The sequence below is a fragment of the Dysidea avara genome, chromosome 6, assembly GCF_963678975.1.
Source record: "Dysidea avara chromosome 6, odDysAvar1.4, whole genome shotgun sequence".
In the NCBI taxonomy this organism is placed as follows: domain Eukaryota; kingdom Metazoa; phylum Porifera; class Demospongiae; order Dictyoceratida; family Dysideidae; genus Dysidea; species Dysidea avara.
Window position 1 is genome coordinate 3,608,616 of NC_089277.1, and position 23,795 is coordinate 3,632,410.

General features: G+C 38.4%; 2 protein-coding genes across 9 annotated transcripts in view; one reads left to right on the forward strand and one right to left on the reverse strand.

The window, feature by feature from the left end:
* Positions 1-511: 511 nt before the first annotated feature.
* On the reverse strand, positions 512-20,856 carry LOC136258869 (uncharacterized). Of its 8 annotated transcripts, XM_066052223.1 has the most exons (14): positions 20,801-20,856; positions 19,383-19,426; positions 19,100-19,304; positions 18,994-19,052; positions 18,849-18,947; positions 16,932-16,991; positions 16,486-16,718; positions 7,482-9,151; positions 5,611-7,421; positions 3,165-4,156; positions 2,008-2,103; positions 1,378-1,623; positions 1,270-1,323; positions 512-1,101 (listed from the first exon to the last, which is right to left on the reverse strand). In XM_066052223.1, exons 10-14 carry the CDS (start codon positions 4,128-4,130, stop codon positions 919-921), a joined length of 1,545 nt encoding a protein of 514 aa, XP_065908295.1. In that variant the 5' UTR covers positions 4,131-4,156; positions 5,611-7,421; positions 7,482-9,151; positions 16,486-16,718; positions 16,932-16,991; positions 18,849-18,947; positions 18,994-19,052; positions 19,100-19,304; positions 19,383-19,426; positions 20,801-20,856; the 3' UTR covers positions 512-918. The 8 variants fall into 8 exon arrangements, with proteins under 8 accessions (XP_065908295.1, XP_065908296.1, XP_065908292.1 ...); XM_066052224.1 differs by lacking the exon at positions 16,486-16,718; XM_066052220.1 differs by lacking the exons at positions 5,611-7,421; positions 7,482-9,151; positions 16,486-16,718.
* The window catches only part of LOC136258865 (TNF receptor-associated factor family protein DDB_G0290965-like), a 35,748-nt gene continuing 32,802 nt past the window's right edge, over positions 20,850-23,795 (forward strand). Inside the window, exon 1 of the mRNA XM_066052215.1 lies at positions 20,850-22,868. Coding sequence (XP_065908287.1) covers positions 20,988-22,835 — 1,848 coding nt within the window. The 5' untranslated portion in view covers positions 20,850-20,987 and the 3' untranslated portion in view covers positions 22,836-22,868. The remainder of the gene's footprint in view (positions 22,869-23,795) is intronic.

Sequence of the window (23,795 nt, forward strand, 5' to 3'; positions counted from 1 at the left end):
ACCTGGGATAAAATTTATTCATGTTTATACCATTTCTTTTCATCACTTAGCCTTTTTAACAGTGCATATTCACTTGCTGGTTCTTCAGTTTCTAATGCTCGTAAATTGCCGTGAGTGAGCAGTAAACAATATTAATGAAGTTATTCTGCAGCCTTACATACCTGCTGGATAGTGTCATTTCTTTGGCCGATTATTAACAATTAATAGTTCAAATTGACTGGACTACAATTGTACTCTAGTATACAGCAGTCAATACCTCAATTCAAACTGTTCATGTGATTTTCATTGGCAGGGAATCCCAGGGATGGAACTTACTGACACATGCACAAAATTGCAAGTGCATTTTTACTTATCAGCATAATTATTGTACACATTTAAACATTATTGTGTTTCACATTTGTTCTCATTGCCATTGAGGAATGGAATCCGGATGTAGTATCCCATAGTAGTGTGTAAGGTGTATACTAAAGTTATCAACTCAAACAGAAGCAACAGTAATTCTTTCACTGATGTATAATTATATTATTGACATTTGAAATTGATGCATTCCATTGATTACATAAAAAAAGAAATTACAAACATCATACATGACCTGTACATAATCAGCAATACTAAGTCAGGATTGGTAATGACACAAAAAAACAACAATTTAAAATTATCGTAGCTGAAATGATATATATAATTTAGTATTCGAATAATTTGAATAGCAAGCAAGCAATCTGCACCTGTGTCACTACAAAGAATAACAAAACTACTTAACAAATTGTTTTAATTTGAAACTGATCACCTAGAACCCATCTAACTATACTGAATACTTACAAAGAAAGCATTTGAACACCTGGGTTTTGTTTCAGCTTATAATACAAAGATTGGCATGGAATTTGAATTCATTAGATCCAAAGTTGGACTGTGATGTGATCAGAGGTAAATACGATGAATGGTAGTTACAAGACATCTACAATAAGGGCATTGTCGGGTAGAATCCATGATCATCCTAGAACATGTTGAACACATGGTATGTCCACACGGGATGAAGCTGAACTTGACAATATTGTCCTTGCAAATGTGACACTGGCCCAAAACAAAGTGTTCTTCACCAACCTAACAGAATAAGACAGTGGTAATAACACCACTTCAAAAGATCATTCCCCTAGACATATGAATAGACCTAAACCTAACAACCAAAATAAGTGGGACCCAGATGCATACAGTATGATTGGAAATTTATGCTACAGTGTTGTACATATCCTTCAAGAGGTCCAAACTTACATTGTCACTCACTGACACTGGTTCTATGTTGTAGTTATCAAGATCTTCAGTTAACTGGAATATAATGTGCAGTAAATAGAATCAAATTATATTACTGCTACTGCTTACTTTGCACATGTCAGCATGATAGTGACGTAGTGTCATTATTTCAGTAATGGGTCTCTCCTGGTAGCAAGAAATGGGGTAAGGGTAACATGCATATGGGTCTGCAGATGACGGAGCAGAGAAATCGGGAGGGATTATACATCCCTGAGGAGCACTTCCATCCCAACCTCCTGGAGGTGGATGATCTGTGCTGAAGTGACATCTCTTTAGCAAGCAGGCATGTCTGCTATCATGATTTCTTGATGACACCTATAGTACAGATATGTTGTCTGTTACAAAGCTTTCATATACACTTAATGTGTAAACTGTGCAGCCTCAAATTATGGCAGGTCCTATTTAGTTGCTGGGAGTAGGGAGTATCCAAAACAAACATGGGGTCTCAAATAAATGGTTAGTCTCCAAGAAGACGGTTCATAAGTTCCAACAATTTTTCTATGCAGTTCCATAAACAATAAATTGAAACATATCCTAAAGCCTTCTCGAACCTGTAAAATAAAACACCTGGAGAGTACACCGCTGAGCAATATACATGACCTCAAATTACAAGGTACATTTCCAATATACTTGTGAACAAACTATGGATCAACTGACTTGAAAGTTGTGAAGTATTACAAACACACATCTCCCACTAACCCTTAATGCTCCAGACAGGTGACTGTTACCCTCAGTGGTATTGACTCTGGTATCCATCATCTCCACTGTCTCTGTCACCGATAGCGACTCATTGTACTGTGGGAAAATAATAATGTCATTAACACACACTGACTCCACCATAACATCATGTACTTTAGCACACATACAATGCTAGTCTGAAAGTGGCCATTTCTTCATTGAAATTCTTGGTGACTCTACTCCCATAGATACATCTTTTTAAACAGGGTGGAAGTTAATAACGGATATGTTAGTGCATTTAACGTGAAAGTAAATTAGGCATACACCCACATCACAGTCTGTTGGGGACATATGGGTAGTGTGCGTGTATGTAGTGGATGTGCTCCATGTACAAGTAACATGTCGGGAGGGGCTTCTCTATATTGTAAACTTAATTGAATAACAAATTAAATTAATAAACAATTACCACTTAGGTGTTTTCACTTTATTAAGTATCCATAATAATTAATTTAGCTTGGACACTCAAAGGTGCCACTCAGGGTTTAACTTGCATATTGCCACAATATCATGGGAGGCCAGTTCAAAGATGATACACTTTGACTTGTTATATAATATTGAGTGACATGGAGCATTTAATTGTGGGTTTGGGTTTATAGGTTAGGATAGTGGTTGCGACTAGTTAACAGCTACTAAGCGATGAAAGGATCAGTAAAACTATTTGGGCAATGTGTTGATGTGTATTTCTACCTACCATGTGTCAGCCATTAAGAACAACAAAAAGAGGTTATAGATTTAAATACGTGAGTTTAATACTAAGGTGAGTAACATTAACGAAGTTAGTAGACTTAATGTAGTACAAATACTAAAAACCAAATCCCACAATTACAATTTTTTCTGGTGATGTGTAAAGCATATGAATAACTTAGCCCACACTATTAAAACCACTATTGATCATTAGATACTGATATATAAAAGGAACAGGGTGAGTGCTCTGTAGTTCTTTCACTTATCAGGTGAGTGTACCCTGAGTGATATATATCACTTATACCACGACTGTGTTGCGTTTTGCTGATATACATCCTCAGCCTTCGGGCTTGTGGCCCTCATGCTTTGGGTGTATATACATATCAACATAATCCAACACAGTAAAACTGTTAAATAACACTATATCAACTCACCACGGTGTCCTCAGCTTTGCATGTAGTCTCTAGACTGTTAAGAGAGGTCAAAGTATTATAATCCAATTTCTTATGAGATGAACCATTTTGTTCGCCAGAGACACAACCTCCTGGTGGAGGTGATAATGGAGGAGGGTTGGATGACCAGCTGGGAGGATAAAGTATCCCCAGGATTGGTTGAGAATCATCATCATCTTTGTCAGAACCTTTTGTACTTGAAGGCACTCTATTATAAAGATCTCGACGAGCTATCATGTAAAATCCTGTCTCTGTTAACTCTTCTTTTGGTAGGACTCCACCACAGTATTTGAATGATTGTAATCTTGTAGCTTGGTCAGTGTAGTCTGGAAATCCAAGGGAAAAATTTTCACTTTGATTATTCACTGTCAGCTCTTGTGGTCTCTCCAGCGAAGAACTTTTACTCTTGCATGACAGTGTTCGAAGAAACAAACAGTCAGGATTACATCCCTGATGTACACTAAGAGGTATATCTCCTTTTAACCAGTTACGATATCTGACCCCACATTGGAAACACTGTACTAGAGATCCCTCCCCAGTGTATACAAACCCAACCCTGGCTAGTTGTTCTGGGTGGACCAATTCATTCAATGGCCAACCTACAAATGATTTTAACCTTTCTGCTTCAAATTCATATCTCATATGCAGATTTATCTCTGAATCATAATTTGTTTGGCTTGATTGTGAACCAGCCACAATAAACGGAATAGGATAAACACTTGACACCCGCTCGGGGAGAAGTTTTGAAGGATCAACAATTGATTTGGATTCTCCATTTTCTTCTTTCATTACCTGTAGATGTTCAGCTTCCTGATCAGTATATACATGTCTTGTGTCCTGAGGGTCTACTGGTTCCTTCTGTTTTAGTGTGGATGATGTGTTTGACTTGTTATCCACCTGTTTAGCTGGGTCCACTATTTCTTGTAAAGGTGAAGCACACATCGCCATCACCAACTGGTAACCATGACAATTAACTATGGACATAACAAAGTCATACAGAATGAAGCCTTACAGTACTATAGGAAACTCACAAAAAAGAAAATTATGCTCTCTTGCAAATGGCCAAAGCCAAATGACTGAAGTATGGTGAACACTTCACCAATAGGTGTTGCAAGGATTATATATATAAAATATTAACAATTATACAAGTAAACCATGCATTATTGTGGCTAGTCAGAAGCCACACACAATGTAAGACCCCCAGGCTCACTGTTGCAATACCTCAACAACAGCTGTTAGAATGTCATTTGGTCACACAGCCTTATACAGTCACAATGGAATGCTCTGGAAGACAACCAGAAAGACTTGCAACATTGGAGAGCAAAATGCAATGCAGAGCATATGATAGTGTTTGCGTATGACTTCTTACATGTCAACTAGCCACAAACATAATTGCTTACTATTACCATTCCTAATATGGACTGTAGAACATTCTTAGGTCAATTAAAGAAGCAATATGATGCTTTAAGGTAGCAGTAGTAGTAAAACCATGCAGTTTTTAATTATAAATGTAAACACTCTTTTAGTACAACATTTCTCACCAGACAACTTCAGTGCATCACATGCAAAACAAAAGGTAGTCTCCTGTAGACCAGACATAGCCTGGCAGCACCTGCCCCTTCATATAGAGAGTAAGGGTCTGGTGACCATAGTATATGGTACTTGTGCTACTACGTGGTAGAGCCAATCAAATCATAGTATTCGGTTTAAATAAGTATTTGTGACGTAAACCAAGTAGTTTGCGCCATGAATAATACAATAACCATAGTGACCAAATTTGGAATAGTTGGACAGCAGTTGATACTTTCCCAAGCAAGACTCTGAGGTACAGCCACCGTAGACTTATGTCGAGATGTATGAAGCTGAGTTACAACAGTGCCTGACAGGTAATATATTATTATGTCATGTGCAATTTGAAACCCATTTGCACCATATACTATGATCACCAGACCCTTACTGTCCAGAGTACACCAGACCTAGACCGACTTTCTTTTGACTTTCTTTTACCTTTCTTTTACGTGCATGGCTTTCTACAAGCTCTACAGTGGGTGCTGATTGGCGAAGCCATTCCCTACTGAGCAACATGCTTTGTAGTGTAATAGTCACAGCACCTGAAGTGTAAGAGAATGGTTTCGCCAATCAGCATCAAATGGTAGAGCTGGTGGAAGGTTACCTGATTGGTCCTGGAAAAGACAGGGTTTCACCAAGGCCTGCACAAGGATGCTTCCCAGATCACAAAAAAAAAACATGTACAAAAACAAAACTACAAGCAGCACAACTAACCTCGAAGGCTAGACAGAAACTGTATCGCAGACCACTTTTTAACTCACTCACACTCAAAAGAAAAAGTCGGTCTGGTCTCTGCGAAACTAACAGCATGGCTGGTCGAATAATGTACAGGTGTGATCATAGTTACTTTGACGCTCACTTGTTGAGATGATAAACTAGTCGTGGAGCAAGTAGAGTCCGAGGTAGAGTCACTGTACACGTCACCTCCGGCTCGTGAAGACGGCTTGCTTCAGGCAAAAATCGAAATCACAGCTTTTGAAAAACTCACAAAAAGAATTGTCGAAATTCTGTGTAGTGTGTGTGCACCTCCCATCTTTATATCCGATAACGGTTTATGAACAGGTCGAACAGGCTCCTGTAACTATAAATAGGATATTATCGTATACTATTCGTCAACTGTAATCCCAGACCGGTTATCGACAGGTGAGTAATGACGTCATTAATGCCGTAGAAACGAAGTTTGACTTTCCGTTCTTTCGTCGCCCCCCCTAAAAGGCCTCTTCGCGCAAAGAAGCCTTTCACTGTGGTGGGCGCCGCCAGGAAGCAACCTGATGCATTTATTTATGCATGTAGTGACTGAATCCACAAAAGGATTCAGCAAGCATGCTTCTGCTTACACCGTGTGGCCTCATGTGCAATGGTGCACTGCCAATTTTTCTGAGAACATTCACCAAATTAAATTCTTGCAATAGCAAATCACCAAAACTTAATATTATAGCTTTGTTAATATTTGTTATACAGTATTTTCCTATAGCAAAAAATTACTAATTAGGCCACTCCAAGCAAATTCATTGTTTCCCATTTCCCGCCCGCATGCAGATTCTCTTCCTGCATGGTCATTCATTATTGCTATCAACTGAACATTTTATTCATTATTTATCCTGTGATTGCATAGCAGTAACTAGTTTAGCATTCAGAAAGCCCATTTAGCTAGCTTTTCACAGTTCAGGTTCTTAGTTTAAATATTTCTACTGTATTCTTACCTGGAAGTTAGCTAGTTATGAATTTCGAAAATTTGTGGAAATATCTATAATGAATAATGAACTGCCCGCCCGCATGTATTTTTGAGCTCAATGAAATGGGAAACAAGGAATTATCTTGGAGTGGCCTTATATTATCTGTGGTGTGCAAGATGCACCAGCGGCAAGGATCATGCCAAAGGCTGGCTGATCTGTATAGTTTTCAAGCACTAAAAATTCATAGTGGTACCCTTCAGTGTGATCTGACTGTGGTCACACAAGACCGAGGATTAATCTAATGTACTTGTCTCATCAAATTTAATAATGATGGTTTATCTCTTCTTCATGCATGATCATATTGCACTAGCTATGTGAAATTCAAGTAGTCAGCTCAACCATAAGTCCTGGCATTATGGAGATATTCCTTTGGGGACACTTCAAATTCTCAACCAATTATCGATTCATGCTTGGTATGCATGGAGTTGCAAAATTCACTAATGTCACTGACTGGATATCGGACGTCTCCACAATGGACAAAGTTGGGTCTGATCAGTGTAGTACACAACGAACAGGTAGCATGTCCACAAGGCTGGAACATAAAGTGTTTATTATCACATCATTTTGTGTAGCCAGTACACACACCTCCCTTCTCTGAATAATTAAGCAAACAGCTTACTTAGTCTCCTCCTTGACGTAGGATCAACGTTGTTGTTTTCTACATCTTCAGATAGCTGAAATATGAAGTGCAATAAATGGAAATACAATGATCTACTGTATCCTCCCCCTACACAGATCAGCATGAGAGTTCAGTAGTTTGGTCATGTCAATAGCACATCTTGCCTGGTTCATGACAGCATAACAAACCTTAGGAACAATCTTCTGGTGGGTATGCATATTCAGGAGCAGAAATCTGGAGGGATGATACATCCGTGAGGAGCACTTCTATTCTGCATGTCCCAGCCTCCTGGTACAATGAGTACTGAACTGACACCTTTTTTCCAGTGTTGGAAAGATTTTTCACTTAGTAATGTCCACAGTAGGGATAAATTACCTTCAGCATCTTCTCATACAAATTACACCATCAAATGATTACTTGACAACACGTCAAATGGCCTTGAAAGCTGATGACCCGCTGTAACACTCAAATGAAACATCACAAGACTGAACACACACACTATAAACTGGTACATATACACATGATACATTACACTTATGTTAGTATTGTGATATACTCCTACTGCTGGCACTGACAATGCTTATATGTAAGAAACCAAACATAGCCAAGCTACCACTTACTCATACAATCCAATAAAAGAAACACACAATCCTTGTGTGATACATGGAACTTGTATAATAAAGACAGCCACATGGATACTAATTATTGAGATGCCTTGATTTTCAGGTAGCATGAGGTAAGCATGATATTTATGTTTGTACACATGAGAAGGGGAAAATCCACATGCTTAACTGTAACACATAAGATCAGAGTCTACCCATCTCCGCTTTATTCGGTGGTATCATGGCCAAGTGAATGGGTGTTAGGGTTACCACCGACTAATCACAACTTAAATTTCTGGTCAGTGTGCTTCTTAGGTGGCCTGTATACAGGGGGGGCAGGACAAGCCCACGTGAATATGTAATAACACTGCGCAACTACTGAAAGTATTTCATTTGAGCCGAATAGACCCTGTACAAAAAGTAGAGGGAGGGGATTGACGGGTATTAATACATATTCTAGTTCTGCTTAGTTTGTTGTGTGTAATGGTGTGATTCACGATTGGAATAAACGCTGCCGTTATGGAGTAATTAGACTTATGATGATGACAATGTGTGGGGGTGACGACTTTCACATCAAAGTAACAGTGGTCATCAATGATTACAATACAATCGTTTTTTATACGATCTATTAATTTCAACAGGTAGTATGACTACGTTTAAAATAAATATTTTTGTTAGCGCTCCGTAGTGCATGTGGTCCTGTCCTACCCTCCTGGCCTGTATATGCCATAACCACAGCTACTATGAATGCTATAATAAACACTACCACACCACACATAGCTTCAAAGTGGTAAAAATATTGTAACCCATGCAGCTCTTGGGATAATCTAGCAAGGTTGGATGTCCCAGTGGAAGGACAAAGTTTTCTCTAAGGCTCAGGACTTAGAAGTGAAGCCTTACTGGAACCACCTTGTGAATTCTTGACACATGGGGTGGTCTTTGTTCAGAAGTCTGCTTTTTACTTTTGCATGATAATGTCTGAAGAGATGCACACCACTAAGAGGTATATCTACTTTTAATCAGTTACAATATCTGACCCCACATTGGAAACACTGTACTAGAGATCCCTCCCCAGTGTATACAAACCCAATGCTGGCAAGCTGTTCAGAATAGACAGCTTGTTCTAATGGCTAACCCGCCTGCAAATGATCTCATCCTCTCTGTCTTGGACTTGTAATTTATATGCATGTCTGACCCTGAACAATCATCCTCTTTTCTTTCATTAGATTCACTTAACCCAGTCATGAGAGTGTGGACAGGTTTACAACAGAAGTGAGGCATTGTGACATTAGTGGGGGATTAGAAGGTGTAACAACTGATTTGACTTTTCCTTTTTCCTGACCAGTATACAAAACCATGCTCTGATACTGAATGGGCATCCAATGGTCCTTCCCATCTTGTCATTCTTCTTCCAAGTCTTGTTCACACATCACCTACACTCACCTATAATAACAAAAGTTGAATAACTATGTCAGTTGAATGATGCCATATATGGTTATCTTATTATACAACCCTCTGGTTACATTTATTAGTAGAACAAGTTCTGAAATGGTCACCATCTGACAAGAGCATCACAGTATGAACCCATTCATTCCCAGAATGCTCTGTTGGGTGTTAAGTTGTAACATACTTAACATAAGTGTTGTTGTTGTTGTCACTTGGTTGTGAGGAAGCAACCATACAGCTCTTACCAACAGCAAAGTCATTATTAAGATCACAGTTTGACAGTTTGGAGAGCAATTAGCAATAGTAAAACAAAATAAGTAGTCACACATAACCAAAAATTGTGATGCAGAAATTAATTTGCTGCAGTACTGTCTGGAGTGACATCTATTGTTTGTACACATTTTAACAGTGGTTTTTTTTTATTACCTGACAGCACTGAGTGGTAAATATGAAGCCATTTACATGTGTAAAAGTACAAAGTAAATGTGAAACAGATTCACTCTGGTGAAATTGCTATATATGAATATCTCAAAGCCCTCAGTATAAAATCCCCAGTATGAACAGATGCTAAAGTAGTTAAATGAAGCCTTACACAACTAACAGGACAGTGTACTTGTTGTTATGCACAGAAAAAACTATAACACAAAGTCAGAGGTGGTTGGTCATGCATCATCAAACATCTCGTGATCTCAACAAAAACGTCAACCTATTCAACCCAGACACCTCAGTATATTGATATAAAGTATTTTAATACACAAATTAATATCGGCAAATTATGACTACCAGAGCCATACAACACTTTGTGGAGCTTTCATAAACAAATACATTATGTATACTTGTCATGAATGTGACAAAGGACTTCAAAATAACAACGTTAATTTCAAGCGCCATGTTTGGTGGTGCAATCACACATAGCAATATGTGGTAGGGCAATGATGTGTGACCAGACCTAACCTAGCTACAAAGAAACCACTCTACCATTGTTGATACAAGTAATGTTTAACATTATTACCTTAACAAAACTAGTAAATTCATGACAAACAATACCAGCTGTTACCACATGATTACTGTTTTATTACTGAGCACGCCCTGGCCAGCCAGTCTCATCACAATTCACTGGTCAAGTGGCTGTCTGACTGCCTCCCAACATTATTAATTTTTTTTAAAACTCTGTATTTGTAGAGTTCAGGAGGAATTCTATTAGAACTAACAACAGGGAGCATATCAAAACTTTTGTAAGATATTCTGGATTTCCGAATAGGCTATGCCTGTTTCATATAAAATAATATCGTCTTCTAAACAAGGCACCATAACTTCCACCAGACAGACACAAAGTTTGGTTTATCAGATTCCTCAATGAAAGGCGATTCAATTATAATGTGTAAGTTCTTTGCATAGTAATGAAGGGGAAGCTAAACAGGAGCCTTGTACCAAGAAATTTACGTGTTCAGAATGCCCGTAAAAACACATTTTTTTCAACATATCTCTGTGAACTAACCTGTTTAACAATTTGTACAGTTGGAATGTTATTAAGCATCCTTCGCTGCATAGAATGATACTAAATTTAGCAAATGATAACAACTTGTAAACTGGGATTTTCCCACTGAGATAATTAAATTTTCCAATAGGTTAATGTATGGAGTGCGTATTATGTTATTATCAGCAGTAAATAACTGTCACTATGGAAACATTTTCCCATTTGTACGGTCGGCATTGGATAGAGAATTTCAAGGGCTTTCTTTTGTTGTATGGTGTGCTTTAGAGATTTAGTGAGTTAAAGGTTGTAAATTAGTGTTTTTATATGTAGTGTAAAATGTATTTTGCATTGGACAACGAATGGCAAGGAATGATGAGATTTTAAGATCAGTCTGATAATACATGAAAACATCTGTTAAGCTATCCACGATTAGACCCTTTTGTGGTGGAGTTTGGAGGTGTCTAAGTTACTTAGACCCTTTTCATGTTTATTACGTGTATCAACACCGGTAGTACTGACAACGCATCGCCACCTGAATTTTACACCTGTAACTGTTGTTATGCAAGGAGTAGTCACTTTCATATCGCCAGTTGATACACTTGTGACCAGGATCAAGAAGTTTGATCGCTTGATTTCACCTATAAAAGAGCCTTGATTCTTGATGGTTTACCTTAAAATCCTAGTAAATTCTCATGTTGCTAAAAGTTAGCTTACATCTCAAACTTGATCATCACTTGTGCGGATGGCTTGATCACTTGATTCACTATACAGAAGCCCCTTGATTACTTGATTGAATCTTGATCTGTTTCAACAGACAGTATTGAAGTGACTATGTGGGACCCTAGTCTGGCACTGCCAACCTTTTTATGCTGCTCACTCTTTGACGAGTTTGATGGCGCTCGCTGTAAAATGAAGCGCCTTTTACAGCGAGCTCCACCAAACTCATCAAAGGGCGAATGGCGTAAAAGGGTCAGGAGTGCCAGACTAGTGGGACCTAGCGTGAGAGACAAACCAGCTGCCGTACACCTGTATTGAAAGGACTCTGTTTAAATGTTTTCCACCATCCATTTTGGACCAAATTGACAAGAAGCATTTTGTCAAGTTGGTGGTTTGAATGTTGATGAGCTGAGCAGCTTTGTTGAATAGCAGCTTTCTCAACTTCTAACAGAAGATTTGATGATAGGCCATTCAGGTTTACATTTAATGGTTTACTACTGGCTACCAGGATTTTTTATAAGTATTTCGACTCTGAGCCAAACTGGCCCAACCCAGACATCTACTGCTCCACCAGTAGTATACCACTGGGCCAATCAGCTTATGTTTGATGTGTATTAGTTACAAAGCTGAACTAGTACTGAGAAAATTGGAGCAGAGGCCATGAGTTGTGTGGGTCATTTTGTGTTCACACTGGGCCAATGGAGTGCCATATTGCCTTATCAAATACCCTGCTGGCTACTTCCAACCTTACTGGATCACAAATCTCATGGTTTCCTAGGTAATGCCTTGGGCCAGCTTTCAGTTCTTGTCTAAGTTTAGCAACATACAGTATGCACCATAGTGATAACAGATTTAGTTAGGCCGCCACCCATTTTGGCTTGCCACAGCAGCATGGCGGTGTGTAGCACTGAACTGTCACCGGCCTAGCAACTTTGATGTCAATGAACAAAGGTTTTGACAGTGATGTACACCCATTAAGTTCAAGGATTCTTCCAGGCTACTACTACATCCACCACCAGTAGACATCTGGTCATCACAGCTGCTACATTTGTTTGGTACGTTGTTGTATCATCCTCCCTTTGTCACATGATCCTTACTGCATTTTGTTGCATTTTGCTAAAGGTGCTGCTGTCCATTTCCGCACTTTCACTGGTACTCCTGTTTTCTATGTGTATGTGTTTATTCAATATTAATTGAAACAATTTCTTGCAGCAATTTAACTGGCTTATTCCCAGCTTATTTCATCCAGTGTTTATGGCCTTTCTCCTGCTGGATAAAACAGCTGAGCTGGACAATCGCTTTGATCACTTCTGTCTCCTTGTCATGCTTCCCATTCTGCAAATTTGATAATATATCGCCAAAACTACTAACTTTTGTGTACATGTAAGCCATCCCCAGGCCCACTTGCTGTCCACTGATCAGCTTGCTTTGTGGTAGCATGATTGCCTTGTCTTATTAAATGCTATCCCACTAGGGACCTGTGAGAAGGCTACAGCCTGTCAATACAGGGAGTCTAAAACATGTAACTAAAACGTTGAAGAATGCAGAAAAAAAAATCCCAGACCCAGTGGTGACTTGATCCCCAGCAACATGCAGTCTAGGCATGCGCCAGAGGAGCCACAGCAGCTGGGATCTGAGATCTTCTCTGTATTCAACCTCTACTTAATCATTGACTTCTTGCCATCAAGGGAGTTTTATTAAATGCTAATGGTACAGTGTGCATCTATGCAATAAATTATATGTAAATGTGGGTTTTGTGTGACTTCCTGATAGCCACCTGATCGCCACTTGTAGAGATACCATTATATGACCCATAGTATCATTGTGAATGTATACCTGCTATCTACACCATTTCTTGTAACTTGTACTGTAAATCATCACGTTTGTGCTATTGTAATCTGTTTAGTCTCGTGATCAGTGTGCACATGTTTCAACATGTACGTACAGGCTTAAGTATGCATTTCTGGCTTTGCCAATGATCCAATTGACCCAGAAACTAACCAACTGCATATTAATTTGTGGAACTACAGGGTAGCTATGAAATTTCGAAGTGGAATGCTAATTTGGAATCTAAAATCTTGGTTTGGAATTTGTATGATTTTTGGGTGGAGTCGGATCCCCCAGTTCACCCATGTTAAAACTTGTTGAACAGTTTTATAATGGATCACCAAAAGGCCACTGTTTGGTGAATTTTCATAAAATTTCAAGTGTAGAGTGCAGGCGGGTCATTACCATTATTTATTATCACTATACAGCACTTGCCACAATATAGCTGGCTAGACTTATTTTCATACTTCCAGGGCCTGATACTATCTGCATAACAGATAATTTGTTAATTTAGTTAACTCACCATAGCTAGTTAACTCACCATAGCTAGTTAACTCACCATAACTAGTTAACTCACCATAGCTAGTTAACTCACCATAGCTAGTTAACTCACCATAACTAGTTAACTCACCATAGCTAGTTAACTCACCATAGCTAGTTAACTCACCATAGCTAGTTAACTCACCATAGCTAGTTAACTCACCATAGCTAGTTAACTCACCATAGCTAGTTAACTCACCATAGCTAGTTAACTCACCATAGCTAGTTAACTCACCATAGCTAGTTAACTCACCATAACTAGTTAACTCACCATAGCTAGTTAACTCACCATAGCTAGTTAACTCACCATAGCTAGTTAACTCACCATAGCTAGTTAACTCACCATAGCTAGTTAACTCACCATAGCTAGTTAACTCACCATAGCTAGTTAACTCACCATAACTAGTTAACTCACCATAGCTAGTTAACTCACCATAACTAGTTAACTCACCATAGCTAGTTAACTCACCATAACTAGTTAACTCACCATAGCTAGTTAACTCACCATAGCTAGTTAACTCACCATAGCTAGTTAACTCACCATAACTAGTTAACTCACCATAGCTAGTTAACTCACCATAACTAGTTAACTCACCATAGCTAGTTAACTCACCATAGCTAGTTAACTCACCATAGCTAGTTAACTCACCATAGCTAGTTAACTCACCATAACTAGTTAACTCACCATAGCTAGTTAACTCACCATAACTAGTTAACTCACCATAGCTAGTTAACTCACCATAACTAGTTAACTCAACATAGCTAGTTAACTCACCATAGCTAGTTAACTCACCATAGCTAGTTAACTCACCATAGCTAGTTAACTCACCATAACTAGTTAACTCACCATAGCTAGTTAACTCACCATAACTAGTTAACTCACCATAGCTAGTTAACTCACCATAGCTAGTTAACTCACCATAACTAGTTAACTCACCATAGCTAGTTAACTCACCATAACTAGTTAACTCACCATAGCTAGTTAACTCACCATAGCTAGTTAACTCACCATAACTAGTTAACTCACCATAACTAGTTAACTCACCATAACTAGTTAACTCACCATAGCTAGTTAACTCACCATAACTAGTTAACTCACCATAGCTAGTTAACTCACCATAGCTAGTTAACTCACCATAGCTAGTTAACTCAACATAGCTAGTTTGGCAACTATCCACTTTAGATGTAGCTACATATAGTTGTCCTTAGTCTTGTGATCAGTTCCACTTGAGGATCAACTTCTTACTCGTAAACTTTGTAAGGTAATGCAACTATCCTAATAGAGCAGTCATTTAATGATTGGCTAACATGAGGCATCATTGTACAAGTAACACTGGAGTGACTGGACATCTCAATAGTTATTAGTGATACAGTAAATGTCGATCTGCCTACTCAGAAGTGCATTTCACTGATACTGGTCATTACAATGCTTATTTTGGCTTGTACATGACTATAGTGTACTACACTATTTGTACTAGTGATTACAGTGGTCTCTCCATTATCTGAACTCATTGGGCCCTCAAGTTTGGATACACAAAGTTCATACTAATAACAGAGCTCAGTTAAAATACTCTAATAGAACACACACTGTAGGCAAAATACTCTAATAGAAGAGTCATTTCTTCAGTTTGGATAACAACTGGAAATGGCTTTCTCTAGTGTGAAAAACACAGGATCTGTTTGGTTAAAGAATGAGTATATAGCAGCAACTTATCACACTTCCATAAAAAGATCGAGATACTCTAATAGAATTGTCACACAGCCAAATTAGTAGCACAAGCTTGGCGCAATATAAGTAGGTAGCTATGTATTAAGTGGTCCCTCCATTATCTGGCCATCGATTATCTGAACGTTCCCCAAATTTTGCTGGCATGATGATGATAATGATATCGCTACGAGTTGTTATATTCTACTGGTAAGTACACACACAGGTACACACCTCACCTCAGCATTCATCAGAGCACTGACTGGCTTGTGATCATTCAGTTTATAATTATGGTGATTACAATAGACAAATTCCATAATAAGGCTTTACAGCGTATAGAAATAACCATTGCCCCTAGCAACCTGAATTTCCCAGTATTAGGTGATGATGCCTACAGTAACTTCTCCAAATTTTGAAAGGATAGCATATATATGTAATTTGTGGTTTTCTCATACATATCTATGTGAGAGGGCTACAGTTGCCCCTTCTGGGCAATCACAAAAATGAAGTATTTCAACGTAATGCAAAAACCAAACATTCAAAAATACATCTATCTCAATATTACGTAATTTGTAGGTATGAATGTCAACAATAATCTCTCCAAGTTTTAAATGGATAGTGTATATAGGTCATAAGATATGACCATGCTTGAATCCAATGATTTGTGTGATTACCGAGAAGGGGCAACTGTTGCCCCTCTCATTGACAATGTATGGGAAAATTGCAACTTCAAAATGTCATAATTCATAACTTATTTATGCTATCCTTTTAAAACTTAGAGAAGTGACTTAAGACATTGACACCTACAAATAATGTAAAATTTAGGTTGCTAGGGGCAACGGTTGAATTTTTCATTATTATGAAATTTGTCTATTGTAGATCCTGTTTGACTCCTTCATTGCTCTACAGGTATAAAATACAATCACATTAGGTTAAAACTCTGCTCTTATCATTGCATGGGAGTAGTGGTGACAGCCAAAAACAGGGTAATCGTGACACAATAAGAGGGTGATGATGACACACACAGGGTAATGGTCACAGAGATGAGGGGTAATGGTGACACACCTGGTGTCCCAGCTGGTGCTAAGAAGTTGGCTTGAAGACAATCAGTCCCTCAATGACATTGAGGAATATCATCTGCCTCATTATTTAGCAACACGTGATACCAGCAGGGGGTGGGGCTACTACCTGGTCAAGTTTCAGTAGATAATTAAGTGATAGTTATTCTGATAATTTCAGCTGTCATTTTTGCTGACATGTACAGGTGATAGCTGAGATCTCCTATTCAGAATATCATGCTGTGGATGGGTGGAAACTAGTACATCACTATAATATAATTACATTATCACACTACACACTCTGCACACGCACGCACATGTACACTCCACACTCACACAAACATGCATTTAGTAGTATACTTGTACACACACACACACACACACGCACACACACTTGCGCATACACTACCAATATACCACAGACACAGACATATACACTACACGCACACTTACTCATGGTTCATGATCTGACGAGCATTTCCACCAAAGTTTACTATAGATCATGCTGTAGTCCTATATGAATGATAATTACGTGGGATTAATTTGTACAAGATGATACTATAATCTTCCACACTTGTTAAAACAGTGCAGTGACTGCTCTATTAGAGTACTCGGTCTTGGAGACTGTTCTATTATAAAGTATCTTGTGTTATATATCTATTCTGTTGTTAAATTATTCCAATCAAATATTCCTTCCAACAATGTGACTTGCATAGCACATGGTAAACTCATACATGATGGCAACGTATGTAACCTGAACCTAACAAAGAAAGTTTCACAGCTCTACAGTAGAAATGACTGCTCTATTAGAGTATTTCAACAAAGATGTATTCAAATCCCAAGGCTATTAAGCACAGCTACTGCCCCTATACAGTGTAGATTTTGAAGTGAAGCAAAGTGGGCTAGAATATTTCTAGCTACTAAAATTTTGTAATACGTAGCTTGAGACAGAAAGGTAGAAACTACTAACCAGCAGTTAGTGAAATCCCCCACAGTAGTTTTAAGCAGATTCAGGCTTGCTGAACGTCGCACGTAAATTTGATAGCTTGCCAATCTGATTTTGCCTCTATGCTGTTGTTAACTGTCGCTGTGTACTAGGCATGTTAACTTCGGCCTTCCATTGGAATATTGAAAAAGTGGAACCCTGTATTAATGATCACCTGAATTAAGTAGTCACCATTGTGTAATGGCCATAGTCACTAGGTTCTAATTTCATGCATTTGTGGCCTGCACTAAGCAGTTACCACATATATAATAATCACTCAAAAACTGATCTATCAATCAGACTTATAACAAACAGTTAGTGGCTTGTTCAGTCAACAATCTGGCACAGGATCACTTATGGTACCATATAATATAGCTTCATTACTTAAAAGTATTCAATTGCCAGTGACAACATTCAAAGCAAATCCACCCTACTCTTTCTGTACGAACAAAACAAATATTTCAGTTGGTAGGAGCCTCTTAATGGTAACTGCATTTTATAAAAACTATAGCCACTAAAATGTTACTGACTATCCTGAGTAGGCTTTTCTCTATAACAGCTACTTTTATATAAAGGCCCGGCCAAACGCAACCATTAACACAGGATAAACGTAACCATTAACACAGGATCCACTGTGAATAAACTTGCAGATGCCAGGTGGCGGGTTACCACTTAAGATCAGACAGGCATCTTTTAGCATTAATATAACTAGACAGATGCTAACAGCATTGTGGGGTGAGCCTGAGTAGCTATACAGAGTTAATTCATTAGTATATGAATAGATTACTATGTACATGCAGTGTGGTATATAATTTCAGTGTTTATTATTTCTACGGACATGAAAGAATTCTGGAGCTGATGTTAATTATGATCATCTAAGTGCACGCCTTGCTTCAGTAAACATCCTCAGCACACTTACCATGACATTTCTATTAGAGTAGCTGACTGCTCTATTAGAGTATATATCAATCTTTAAAGGTGGAGGGGCTAAGCCCCTCTAAAATATAATATGACCCCTAGTCCCACTGTTGCTACGCCTACGGTGTGATGTTTGACAGGACCAATTGTATCAAGCTTCTACAGTATAATTTATTGTGTGATGTATGACAGGCCAGGGCCAGTTAACATCATATATATCTGCACTTGTTCCATACACTGTTGACTGTATGACCAAATATGGAATATTCATTGTACTCTCACTAGCTAGTATGGGACTTGCCCCAATAAAAGAAATTGCAGCACCAAGAGAACATTGATTGTAGCTGGTGGAGCAATAATCACTGTATGAATTAGGGAAATCCCCACAAATATTCCTGGTGGATGTACACTTTTAATAATTCCTACACTACAAACACATGCACAACAATACACACAAACAGACTAACCTCATTCACTTCTTCAATATGAGCTGCCAAGTGTGAGTTTACAAAACACATGAATGTGTGGTGTACGTTGAACCATATGGCCACATCCCCTTTGTTACCCTTGACAACGAAAATAATGACATTACATATTCTAAGTGTTGCTCACCATGACACCCACTACACTAGTGTATCAGTACAATCAGTCTCAACATCAGTATATAATTCCTGGGGGCATGTATAGCACATACGTGTACTATCAACAGGATTCTCACCAATTCGATGGCATGAACTTGTGTTAGGTAGTAAACACTACACCTCTACTAACAATATTAGCTCACTAGAATGTTTGTCTATACTCTTCAGACCATGGTCTACATGTTTCTGCCATTCTGCCTCTTTGCTGGAATCATTCAGTACTAAAACCTCAGTACTATGGTCGAGCTCTTGGAACTTGTGAGACAAATCTGTATCAGTAACCTGTAAAACCAGTTGTGGAAGCTTACTAGATACTAGTAACAGTGGAGCCTAGTTCTCCAACTTAAGAACACAACAGACCTTCTGAAAGATGAAAACCTCTCTAGTCTCTATTGCTTCAGGAGCTCTGTTAGTAAAAATGACAAACATTTCGTATTGTACAGAAGAATTGGAGCAGCTTATATGTAGGAAGACCCAGTACACTAGCTTGTTAAATCTGTTACAGACACTCACTTAATGGCATAGATCTAGAAATTTTCAGAGGGGGCTTCAGGTTCAGGAAGTTTTCAATAACTGTGATCCAAGTGTATTATAGTCTAGCTGGGGTGAATGTTAACTTAGCTCAGTGGCCTATAGCTACATAGATCTATAGCTTAAACTAGCTAGCAATGAGTCAGTAGAATCACTCCACAACATTGTTTCACAGTTGAATCTTACCAATCCAGACCTTCGCAGAAAGTTTTGAAACAAAACAGCACTTGTACTAGTTAAAACGATTATTATTTTAGAGGCGCTTAACATGCTTAAATGACATAATGGTATTTTCGGTGATTTCAAAGGTAAAAGTATGAAGTTTGGCCAGCAGAAAAGTCCCAATATAATAATACACTTTGTATAACTCTTGGTGATTTTATCTGGCACCCACACGAATCGTAAATAAATTTGGGCTGTGTGCACTATTTTCAGAGGGGGTTTCAGCTAAAACCATTGCAATCCCTGTGTATCCACCATTGTAAATATCAGGCTTATAATCATGAGTACCAGGTTGGACCCTTCCTCAAACAAACAACTAAGTGATACTGATGGTAAAAATATTCCATTAGCAGCAGTAGGTCCTTGTAATTGGGATCACATGAAATACATGTAACATACTAATTCCACGATCTCATCAAACACAAATAATTGGAATTAACATGCCATTTTGACATGAAGCATTCTGTCAAGTTGGTGGTTTGATTGCTGATATGCTGAGCAGCTTTAATTGTTGAGCAGCCACTTCAAACAGAAGGTTTGGTGGTGGGCCATTCAAATTTACATTTAATGGTTTACTACTGGCTACTTCCAAATACCATGCCGGATCACAAATCTTATGGTTCCCAAAGTAATGCCTTTGGCCAGCTCAGTTCTTGTCTAAGTTTAGGCAGGCTAAAACGGTTGGCAGCCTAACTAAATCAGTTATCACTACGATGGACACTGTGTCATACAGTACGTAAACATTCTTTCTCCAATGATGTTGCCAAGGTAGCATTTAATAGCATTGTAGTGTGTACCTACCATGTATTGGCTCTGATGCCTTGTAAGATTGTTCCATGCAGTCATTTATTACTCTAGTACCTAAATAGTTTGCATGACACAAACGATGAGGGACTCCAACCCTTTCTGTTTTGTTTATGGGTACAGCTAACTACATCTACCTTGACACTTGTGCCTCCCCATCATGAAATGAGACATTCACGTGATATATGAAAAAAAAAACATTTAACAACTCACAGACTAACCTCTGATTTACACCGATGATGCTCGTTGTTTGGAAGTCACAATCACGTGATCCAAGACTACGTAGAAAGAAGGAAGGACTGACATGTGATAGAGCGAATATTGTTTTCGTTGCCAATTTTACTTCGCGGAAAGTTACTATATTCAACTACCTGCACTTATGTTGCTATTCTAACTCGATCCTGTCTGATGGCAGCGACACCCAACAACAGTGGTGGGTACGACTACAACTTCGTCAAAGAACCACAGGACACAACGATATGTGTGATATGTCAGCTACCAAGTCGAGACCCTTACCTATCTGTGTGTTGTGGACATGTTTTCTGTAAATCTTGTCTTGACAATGCCAAAAAGGCTGCTGCTGTTGTTGCTGCCAATTGTCCTATGTGTCGTAGTGAGGAATATACGACGGTTCCCAATAAACAAATAGATCGAGTTGTGAGAAGTCTTCACGTGTACTGCACCAACAAAGAAAAAGGTTGTAAATGGCAGGGTGAAATGAACTACATCAGTGGTCATCTTGGAAGGAGTGATGGTTGTGATTTTGAAGATGTCCAGTGCTCCAATAAATGTGGGGAGATAGTACAACGTCAGTATCTGGTCAGTCACATGGAAGCTGAGTGCCCACGTCGTATGATTACCTGCCAGTATTGTGGTGTTGATGGAGAACATCAACTCATTGAGGGAGAACACAAGGAACTGTGTCCCAAATTTCCTCTACCTTGCCCTAACAGATGTGATATTGGAAGTGTTCCTCGACAAGATATGACTGAACACAGGAAGATGTGTACTCTTGAAGAAGTTGAGTGTTTCAACAAGTGTGGAAAGATATTACAACGTCAATATTTAGACAGTCATTTGGAGACCAGGTGTCCACGTCGTATAGGTAACTGCCAGTATTGTCAACTTACAGGAGAGCACCAGTTTATTGAAGGCCAACACAAGGAACAATGTCCCAAGTTTCCCCTACCTTGTCCCAACCATTGTGATAGTCAGTTAAAAGTCAGTCGGGAAGACATGGATACACACAGGAAGGAATGTCTTCTTGAGACAGTTCAGTGTCAATACCAGTGTGTTGGGTGTGATGATGTGATGGTCCGTAAACACCAAAGGGATCACAACAAGGAAAACATGGAGGAACATTTAGCACTGGCTGTATCTGAACTGGTAACACTACATCAAAGACTACAACATGATGTGACAAGTGTGAAGGCTGAGCTGACACAAAACCTCACAAAGGTAGAACATCAGTTAACACTAACTCAACAAGAATTAACAGCCACCAAACTTGATGCACAACAAAAAATGAATGACCTCAAGAAAGAATTAACTACCACTAAACACAGAAGTAGTATTGCATATTCAGAATGTCTTGTGACTGAAATAAAATACAAACTATCTTTTATCAATGAAGAAGTGACAAAGATGCTTACTGGTTTGCAAGGTGATATTGACAGTGTTAATCAAAATTGTCAATTTGTGGAGGATACAAGGAGAAAACAAGAACAACAAGTAAACAGTGTTGATGAGTATACCAGTCTGTTCATTGGTGAGCTTCAAAGGATTCAATTAGCATCAAGGTTTGGTATGAGGAAACGACAAATGTCACAACAGCTCTCTCATAGAGTGGATGGTATTAAACAATATATACTGTGTATAGAAAATAAACAGGAGCAATTATTACAGGACATCACACAAGCAGAAGGGGAACTACCTGCAGATATCCATCAACAACTTGATGTTGAACTTCACATAAAATCCATCGATGAGTTGATAATACAACTGGACACTTTGATGAAGGAACTTACCATATATCGTGAAAATAGTGTCATTGAAAAGTTAGAAACTGTTAAAATAGACACACTGAAATCTAAAGATGAAATGATGAAGAAGTTAACACAAAAGCGAGAGGATATCACTGAAGTCAAGAAAAGGCTAGAAACTGCTAAAGCTTATACAAGAGATTTACTAAAACAACTTTCAGATAAATATGATCATGCAAAACGAAGGATAGAAGAAGTACAATGGAATATGTAGATGGTGGCTATATATACATGCTCAGCACTTTGACTGCCTACATTATAGTGACCCTTTAGTTTTGTATTACGTGAGTTCAGTCTCACAAATTAGTTTGTAAGTGCATTTGAAATAGAATGAACATGGCACAGTTAAAATCTGTTTATCACATCATGAAGTGTTTTAATAATACCTAAACTAACTACACTGAGGGGTTTAGTGTACTTATATCAGTAACCCCATTATCCTACCCAATGGAGTTATTGTTTCATGTACTTGATGAGTGCTTGGAAAGCACACAACAATTCAGCCTGTAATCTTGCCTCTAGTACAATCATGTATCTGATGGGAAAGAAAGTGTTTGTAAATTAATACTGGAGTGGTCACACAAATAGTGCAAATATCACAGGTATTAGACCTATTGACAAACCTAAAATTACCTTTTCTGAGAATCGTGTAATTTGTTCAGGATAACTTGCAACTGGAAATACTATATGTATTAAGAGCACAATGGACAGAACAGTAAGAACAAAAAATTTGGTCCCAACAGATCAAACTCGATGCATTTTTACATCTGAAAAAGAAAAAAACCAGGAAAACTGGGCCAAATAGTCTGGATCACAAAGAGAGAGGTTCCACTGAATTATCAAGAAACCCCATCAGTGATAGCTAAATGTCTATACAGCCACCTATATGACAATCACCTCTCTGTATTAGGATACTATAGGGTTGTTATTTACAACCTTATGTGGGTAGATACAAACAGTGGAATAATCTACTCTGGACTGGTAAACACATTCCATTTCACCAAGACAGAGTTGACCTACAAAACAATACAAACTCCATTAGAACAGTTATATAAGGTAGTAGCACACCTCTTGATAGTTGTACTCATCATGTCTGATCCCCTTGATGGCCTGAATGTAGTTCCATATTGACATTATCTGTTTTGTGCTCACTGACATTGTAATGGTAAAATAT